The 9,432-nt window shown below is 40.2% G+C and overlaps 1 protein-coding gene across 2 annotated transcripts in view; it reads left to right on the top strand.

The window, feature by feature from the left end:
* The window catches only part of osbpl10a (oxysterol binding protein-like 10a), a 12,205-nt gene extending 11,850 nt beyond the window's left edge, over nt 1-355 (top strand). The window contains exons 5-6 of one of the 2 annotated variants that reach the window (XR_014534251.1): nt 1-218; nt 251-355. The exon at nt 1-218 is cut by the window's left edge and continues 181 nt beyond it. Coding sequence is in view for 1 of the 2 variants with exons in the window: in XM_083545763.1 (XP_083401889.1) it covers nt 1-119 (119 nt within the window). In the remaining variant the exon portion in view is untranslated. The other variant, XM_083545763.1, reaches the window with a different exon arrangement.
* Nucleotides 356-9,432: the final 9,077 nt, after the last annotated feature.

The raw sequence follows: 9,432 nt of genomic DNA, 5'->3' as shown, positions 1-9,432 counted from the left end.
GCCTGGCAGACCCCACCCAGGTCCAAGCCCCGCCCTCTGAGGGAGGAGACGTGGACGAGGTTAAGACTGTGAGCTGTGAGGATGTTCTGCTCAACCAAGAACAAACTAACACGTGCTGAGCTAAACCTCTGTCTGTGATGGAAAGGGCTAAAACTCCCCTGGCGTTTACTGTGTGTGTGTGTGTGTGTGTGTGTGTGTGTGTGTGTGTGTGTGTGTGTGTGTGTGTGTGTGTGTGTGTGTGTTACACTAGAGCACTTTTCTTAATATGCTGGATTAACCAAAGCATGCCACACAGTGCCTGATCCTTCATCATCAACCACCACCAAACATCTCCAATAAATTCTTTGAGAACAGACTCCTGTGTTTTTATTCAGAATTCACCAGTTCCATTTTTACTGATTGGTTTTAAACCTGTATTATTTCTCATGATGACACAAAAGCAGATATTTTTGCATTTATGTATTATGTATTTTTCTCGTTTAGCTGATGACTATTAAACCTCGGGCTCTTACTCATGGACCAGCAGTGGGAGCTTGATGGGATTTCAACTCCTTCATTGTGCTCTCCATGCAGTAGCCCACTGACCCTTGCATACGTGTTTATTTTAGTTGGTTCTTCATGCTGTGCTCAGGCTCGTTGTCCTGCTGGAAGCTGAAGCTTCACCCCAGTCTCGGGTCTCACAGGAGTAAACAGGAACTAAAAGAAGCTCAGCTACAGACCTGGAACAGCACCACAGAAGAAGAACGGAAATATATTGTCTGTTCTAATACTTTTGCTCACCCAAAGGTGTCCAATAAAGCTGCTATGTGAAGGTGTTTGTCGTCTAGATCAGGAAATGAGCTGGAATTCACATCTCTCATGCTTTATTCATCTTTTTTTACTCTAAACCCCAACAGAAATAGTAATGAATTATAGATTAGGAATGTTATTGGTCTACTGCTAGATTGGATCAGATTTAACTCCAGGATTAACTAATGGTTTAATGTTATTTTTTCACAAGGCTTTGATTGGCAATGGAGCTCCATCCAGACCAACAGTAGAGCTTCATCTATTTCTGCTTTATCATGTTCTTGATCACATCCCTCAAAGCCTTCATTATAGTAAAGATGTGCTTCTGGGGAGTTTCTCCTCCCCACAAGATGGCACCAGTGATTTGATTTTCAGCATGGATGGACGGATAGATGGATGGATAGATCTTACATTTGTGAATTAGCTACATTCAGGTTTTCCGGCTCATTTTAAGGAAAAAAAAGAACCTATACGTTTGTTCCTTATAAGTTTCTCCCTAAGGAGTGAGTCAGTGGTGAGTGTGGTGAAGGAAAAAATTCATGAGTAAGAAACCTTGAGAGGAACCAGACTCAAAAGGGAACTTGATCCTCAAGTGATGGTGATTACATGTACACTGTGGTCCTGAGCACATTGGTGCAGACTGTGATGGGTCAATCAGTACGAGGGGGAATATGAGTGCTGTACAGTGCAAACTGTCTGTGGTGACCATGTTTGAAAAAACTGGTGAAAATGAAGTTCATCAGAATCATCATCATCATCATGACTCATGAGTGACATTTCATTATATGTTCTGTAAACTGTAATCTGTCTGTCTTTCTGTCGGACACACGGCTGGATTTTACTGTTAAACTGGTAAACTTTGACCTCCCTGTTACAGTTTCTTGCAGATTTATGGCTGATTGACACGCAATGTTTTACAGCAGACTGACATGTGACCCATGTGACTGTATATCACACCCACAGACGTTATTTTATACGCTGTAGACGATGACTCGACAAAACCTTCACATCATTTCTTTCTTTCAAAAACACGCAAGTATCCACCACAAGAATGAAAAGTTTAAAAATGAACAGATCAATAAATTTGATTCTTTTATTGTACACTGTTTGGCCAAACATTAGTTTGTGCTTGTTTTTTGAACATTCCATTTCATATTTTGTCTCCATTTACTGTTATAATAATCTCCACTCTTCTGGGAAGATGTTCCACTAGATGGTTGTGGAGATTCATTCAGCTACATGTGTGTTAGTAAAGTCAGGTCACTGGTGTAGGTGAGGAGGACAGTGAATAAAATATTCAGTGTCCAAAAGCAGGTCCAGTCAGTCAATTCCACTAATTATTATTTATAGACCCCCAGGGGCCCGACTCTGATTTTCTCATAGAATTTGCAGATTTCATCACAAATGTAGCTGCTTCTTTACACAAAGCATTAATTATTGGTGACTTTAATATTCATTTTGATAATCAGGAAGACTCCTTAAGAGCAGCAGTTGTGTCCATTCTAGATTCAGTTGGAATTAATCAGAATGTTATAGGACCCACTCATAGTGGTGACACACTCTCGATTTGTTGTTAACATTTGAATAAAAAAAAAAAAAACGTAGTCATAATTCCACAGTCTGAAGCTATTTCAGACCATTATCTAATCTCGTTTAAAATTTGCCTCAGTCATTGCATTACTACTTCACCACGTTATCGTGTTAAGCGTACTTTCACGTCAGCTACAACAGTGCGTTTTATTAACAATCTTCCAGAAATTACGATATTAGATAGATCTCCGTCAGACCCTGCAGAGCTCGACTGGGCCACTGAACACCTAGAATCAATGTTACGTTATACCCTAGATGATGGAGCTCCCCTTAAGACAAAAATTATCAGGGAGAAAAAATTAGCACAGTGGTATAATGATCATACACGCACCTTAAAACAGACCACTCGAAAATTAGAACGGAAATGACGTCAAACAAAATTAACAGTATTTCAAATAGCATGGAAGGGGAGCCTCCTAAATTATAGAAAATCTCTTAGTGCTGCTGATCAGCATATTTCTCCACCCTCATAGAAATTAGGTACTAATGATTTCATGAACTTTTTTAATAATAAAATTGAAAACATCAGGCAAAAAATCCAGACGGTTAATATAAATCCAAATTATTTTATAAATAACCCTGTAGACAGCAGTGTAATTATAGCAGACAATCAATTACAAAGTTTTACTCCTATTCACGAGAATGACTTCATTTCATTAATCTCCTCATCAAAATCATCAACCTGCATCTCCATCCCTCACCTACAAGTTTCTTTAAACAGATAATTCCAGAGGGAATTGAACCTGTTTTAAAATAATAAACTCTTCCATTAGCACTGGTTTTGTACCAAAGTCCTTCAAACTGGCAGTTATCCACCCCCTAATTAAGAAACCTGACCTTGACCCTGTCAGCTGTCCAACTACAGACCAATATCAAACCTCCCCTTCATATCCAGAATTTTAGAAAAGGTTGGAGCACAGCAGTTCTGCTCACACCTACTGAGGAAGAACATTTATGAAATGTATCAGTCAGGATTTCAGCCTCATCATAGCACAGAGACGGCGCTAGTTAAGGTGGTAAATGACTGTTATTGGCCTCTGATCAGGGTTTTGTCTCCTTACTTGTTTTGCTCGACCTCAGTGCAGCTTTTGACACCATTGATCACACTATACTACTTGCTAGACTTGAGAACGTTGTTGAAATAAAGGGAACAGCTCTCTCTTGGCTCAGGTCTTATTTGACTGATCGCTATCAGTTTGTTGATGTTAATGGTGAGTTCTCCACACTCTATGAGGTAAAGTTTGGTGTTCCTCAAGGATCTGTCTTAAACCCTCTGCTTTACTTTTTATATCTGCTGCCTCTTGGAGAAATTATTCATAAACATGGTATTAGATTCCATTCCTATGCTGATGATACAGAGTTGTATATTTCAGCAAAGCCAGATGAGAGAGATCAGCTTAACAATGTTGAGGAGTGTGTAAAGGACATTAGACAGTGGATGCTTAATAACTTTCTTCTGCTCAACTCAGATAAGACGGAAGTACTTTTACTAGGACCACATGCAGCTAGAAGCAAACTTTCTGATTCTGTAGCATCTCTGGATGGTGTTTCTGTTTCAGTGTGACAGCAGTCAAAGACCTTGGTGTGATTATTGACCCGAGTCTTTCCTTTGAGTCTTATGTGAATAATATCACCAGGATCGCCTTCTTTCACCTTAGAAATATTGCTAAAATTAGAAATATGATGTCGTTACAGGATGCAGAAAAACTAGTAGATGGTTTTGTAACATCTAGATTACTGTAATGCCTTACTGTCTGGGTGTTGAAGTAAGTGCAGAAATAAGCTTCAGTTAGTTCAGAATGCAGCCTCACTAGATCTAGAAAATATGACCACATCACCCCTGTATTAATCATCTACACTGCTCCCAATTACATCTCACACTGATTATAAAATACTACTACTGACGTATAAAACACTTAACGCTCTCACGCCGCAGTATCTGAGTGAACTTCTGTACCAGGATGATCCTCCACGCCTACTTAGATCAAAAGGTGCAGGCTATTTGTTGGTACCTTAAATAATGAAGATTACAGCAGGGGGCAGATGTTTCTCTTATAAACCCCACAGTTATGGAACAACCTTCCAATCAGTTTTCGGGACTCAGACACAGTCTCAGTGGTCGAGGCTGAACACATATTTATTTAGTCAAACCTTTAATCAGTAGATTTTTTCTCAGGTAAAGGCTCAGATCTGGAGGGAACATTGATATAGAGTGTTTGGTGAACTGGGATATTTGTATGCTGTCGTCTCCTCACATTCACGTGTTCACTCAGGTTTGTTGATGGTGGTGTGGTGGGTCGTCTCTTATCCCAGAGATCCTCATGTCTGTGTTACCTTCTGCTTCTCCCTTTTAGCTATACTGCTATAGTGAGTCTTGCCGGAGTCCAAACTGCACAGTGACATTAACTTTCATACAACAATAAGGACACTTAATTATCCATATCCTTCTCTCTCTCTCTCTCTCTCTCTCTCTCTCTCTCTCTCTCTCTCTCTCTCTCTCTCTCTCTCTCTCTCTTTCTCTCTTTCTCTCGGTCGAGTTAAACATGCTCCTGAGGCTCCAGTGACCACTGTTCCTGCCCCTCTCCCCTCCGTGGATCTTCCCACTTCGTCCAGGCCTGGATAGTGTTCTCTTTGACTGGAGGCCACTCTGTGCAGCTGGGGACGGTTTCTCATCAACGCCTTGGGTGGTTCCATGAAATTATGGCGTAAGAACGTGAGCTTTGAGGATGGATTTTGACTGTAGTTGATGTCAACAGTCTCCCACACTGACTCGGGAGTGCAGTTTGCTTCTGATCGTCATCACTGCACCGCAACATTGTTTATCATCGGTGTCACCCAGATGAGGATGGGTTCCCTCTTGAGTCTGGTTCCTCTCAAGGTTTCTTCCTTATGCCATCTCGGGGAGTGTTTCCTTGCCACAGTTGCTCATCAGGGACAAACTTACTTACAAAGAACATATTTAGTTTTAATCACCACATTATCTGTGTAAAGCTGCTTTGAGACAATGTTCATTGTTAAAAGCGCAATACAAATAAACATGAATTGAATTGAATTGAATTGAGGTTCCTGGGGTGCAGTCAGTGTTCACATTCATCTCAAATATATTCAATAGTGTTGAAGATCTTCCACACATTCAAAACATGGAAAGCAGACCTTCATGGAGCTGGTTTTGTGCAAAGGAACATTATTATGCTGAAACAGGTTTTTGGGTCTCCTAGTTGAAGGGAGAATTTCATGCTCCTGTTGTGAAAATCCACATTTTAAAATTAAAGTAGGCCAGTCCTGGTTTAATGGAATAAGCTTTATTGAAATTTCAATCTGCAAAATCTCAAAGAACTACCGAGCTGAAATTCCATCACACAAGGACTTTATTAGACACGGTCATGAACGAAAAGAAAGTTGATTGGATAAACAAATGAACTAATCACCATATACCGTCTCACTTTCTTCAACCATATATGTACCGTTTCTGTCCGTCTTCATCCATCTGCGTCTTCCTCACACAGGTATAAATGTTTACTATCTGTACTGCTTCTGGAGTTTACAGGCCAGAAAATAACAGGAGGAGATTCCATAAAAATGACAACCAATGTGATCTATACATGCTTTCTCCAAGGTTAAACACGGGTCAATCTCACAGCCAATCCCAACATCTCCCTGAGCAGTGCCATTGTTCCTATGTGCCTCAAGACAACGACCATCGTCCCTGTGCTGAAGAAGTCTACAGTCTCCTGCCTCAATGACGATCGTCCTGTCACGCTCACACACATTGTGATGAGTTGCTTTGAGAGGCTCATCATGAAGCACATCAAGACCTAGCTTCCACCCTCACTGGACCCCATTCAGTTCTCATATCGCCAAACCATTCCACAGACGATGCCATGTAGCTCTATGTTGTGTGATGTAGCTCAATGCTGTGCATGTAGCTCAATGCTGTGTGATGTTGCTCTATGTTGTTTGATGTAGCTCTATGTTGTGTAATGTAGCTCTATGTTGTTTGGTGTAGCTCTATGTTGTGTGATGTAGCTCAATGCTGTGCATGTAGCTCAATGCTGTGGGATGTAGTTCTGTGTTTTGTGATGTAGCTCTATGTTGTGTGGTGTAGCTCTATGTTGTGTGATGTAGCTCAATGCTGTGCATGTAGCTCAATGCTGTGTGATGTTGCTCTATGTTGTTTGATGTAGCTCTATGTTGTGTAATGTAGCTCTATGTTGTTTGGTGTAGCTCTATGTTGTGTGATGTAGCTCAATGCTGTGCATGTAGCTCAATGCTGTGGGATGTAGCTCTGTGTTTTGTGATGTAGCTCTATGTTGTGTGGTGTAGCTCTATGTTGTGTGATGTAGCTCTGTGTTGTGTGATGTAGTTCTATGTTGTGCGATGTAACTCTGTGTTGTGTGATGTAGCTCTGTGTTGTGTGATGTAGCTCTATGTTGTGTGATGTAACTCTATGTTGTGTGATGTAGCTCTGTTGTGTGATGTAGCTCTATGTTGTGAGATGTAGCTCTGTGTTGTGTGATGCAGCTTTATGTTGTGGGATGTAGCTCAATGCTGTGTGATGTAGCTCTATGTTGTTTGATGTAGCTCTATGTTGTTTGATGTAGCTCTATGTTGTGTGATGTAGCTCTATGTTGTGTGATGTAGCTCTATGTTGTTTGGTGTAGCTCTATGTTGTGTGATGTAACTCTATGTTGTGTGATGTAGCTCTATGTTGTTTGGTGTAGCTCTATGTTGTTTGGTGTAGCTCTATGTTGTTTGGTGTAGCTCTATGTTGTGTGATGTAGCTCTATGTTGTGTGATGTAGCTCTATGTTGTGTGATGTAGCTCTATGTTGTGTGATGTAGCTCTGTGTTGTTTGATGTAGCTCTATGTTGTGTATGTAGCTCTATGTTGTTTGATGTAGCTCTGTGTTGTGTATGTAGCTCTATGTTGTTTGATGTAGCTCTGTGTTGTGTATGTAGCTCTATGTTGTTTGATGTAGCTCTGTGTTGTGTATGTAGCTCTATGTTGTTTGATGTAGCTCTGTGTTGTGTATGTAGCTCTATGTTGTTTGATGTAGCTCTGTGTTGTGTATGTAGCTCTATGTTGTTTGATGTAGCTCTGTGTTGTGTATGTAGCTCTATGTTGTTTGATGTAGCTCTGTGTTGTGTATGTAGCTCTATGTTGTTTGATGTAGCTCTGTGTTGTGTATGTAGCTCTGTGTTGTGTGATGTAGCATCAGGGTTCTAAAGAAACGTCTCATTTCATTCATTCATTCATTTTCTCCCGCTTATCTGTAATTTGGGTCACTATACACTATAAATGTTTCACTACACTATAAACATCCATAAATGAGTTTTTTACAGTAACGAGTCACACCGAAACTTTAAGCACAATCACATCAACCACCTTAAATTTTTACTGTTTTACTGTTTACTGTCATAAGCATTTCCTTGTATATACACATTTTTTCTCATATATACTGTATCTTTATATATTTTATAGAGTTTATACTCTTTATTTATCTGCCTTCTTTTTCTTGGTTTATTTGTCTCCCATCCTATTCCCTCATGCCGGACCGTCGTAAAAAGCATTTCACTGCATGTCGTACTCTGTATGTATGTGACAAATAAAATTTGATTTGATTTGATTTGATTTGATTTGAACTATTTCTACAGTATGTAGGCTGTTGATGTGGAACAATTTCCATTTGCACAGAGTTTCTCCAACTTGAGAGAATTCCATTCAGATTTATGGTGTCAGAATAAATTGGGCAGATCTGAAGAGAAGAACGGGAGAGGAACACTTTGTTTGAACTTTGTTTCTTCTTGGCCTGAAGCACAGACAAAATGCGAACTGGAAGTTTGTGAACCTAAGATTTATATATTCTCTCTATAAAAAACACTTAGTTGTGTATCACATTCATCACTTCATGATTTTGGTTGATGCTCATCCATTCTAAGCAAATGAAGTATGTGCTTCTCTCACAATGTTCAGGTTGAACAAGGCAGAGCTGCAATGAGAAATCTACTGCTCTCCAAAAAGAACATCGCTGCCCAAGTGCATTGCTTAAAGAAGAATAAAGTTCATGTAAAGTCCATAAATCCATTGGAAATGTTGCAGATGGACCTGAGGCAAGCTACTGTCTGGACATTTAATCAGAAATACAGAAACTTCTGAAGGGGTCACAAACTTTTAAGCTCCCAGGGTATGTTTGAAATGTATTCTGTTGTTGTGTTCTTCAAAATAATTTACTACCATAGAAATGAACTCTGACACGATGTGTGTTTTGATCTTTACAGGAAATATTGAAATGACCCGAGATGACACATGTACTCGTGGTAGCCACGCCCCCTTTCCCTCTGCTCCAATTGTGGCTCTGTAATGATGAGCTTTTACAGGTTTTAAACGTCTGCTGGTTGTTTAGTCTCGTCACATCTCTGAACATGTTGGAGGACACAGAAGAAACTCCCCAGGTGTCTGTAGCGGCAGGAGAAGCCGGAGCAGCCGGTAAGGTTTATTCTTTTATTGTCAGAATTGAGACAAATGCATTGTGTAAACAAATGTAGATGAAAATGATTTGAAATATTTTAGAATTATGGCAATAACTATAGAAATGTGTATCTGCTCTCTGAAGGAGGAAGTGACATCATTACCTTAATGTTATGGTGATTCATGTTATGATTAAACTTATAAAGGCCCATATTAGCCCCGATGATGCTCTATCTCAGGGCAAGCCACTTGGCCCAAATTTGCTCAGACTGTTCCTTAGACCCTATTTGATCAGTGTGCCAAATTTCACCCTTCTTTGCTAGACGGTTCAGATGTTCCATCCACTCCATCATGTCAGAAAGAGGCTCCTCATCCAAACAGGGCAGCACCAGCAGGTGGCACCAACTCTATCTGCTGTGAAGTGTGTAAAGCTGAGATCCCAATGAGGAAAGAATTCCTCAGAAGCTACGTTGTGAAGTGTGAAAAGTGTCAGGAGTATATAGTAAGTGTTCTGATGATCATCGGCTGATTCCCATCATTACTATTCCTCATTACAATTCCCAGCTTGTCCGTTAAACCTCACCG

Source organism: Silurus aristotelis (assembly GCF_946808225.1).
Source record: "Silurus aristotelis genome assembly, chromosome: 7".
NCBI classification, from domain to species: Eukaryota; Metazoa; Chordata; class Actinopteri; order Siluriformes; family Siluridae; genus Silurus; species Silurus aristotelis.
Note: the sequence above shows the minus strand (reverse complement) of the source record. Positions and strands in the feature narration are given on the sequence as shown.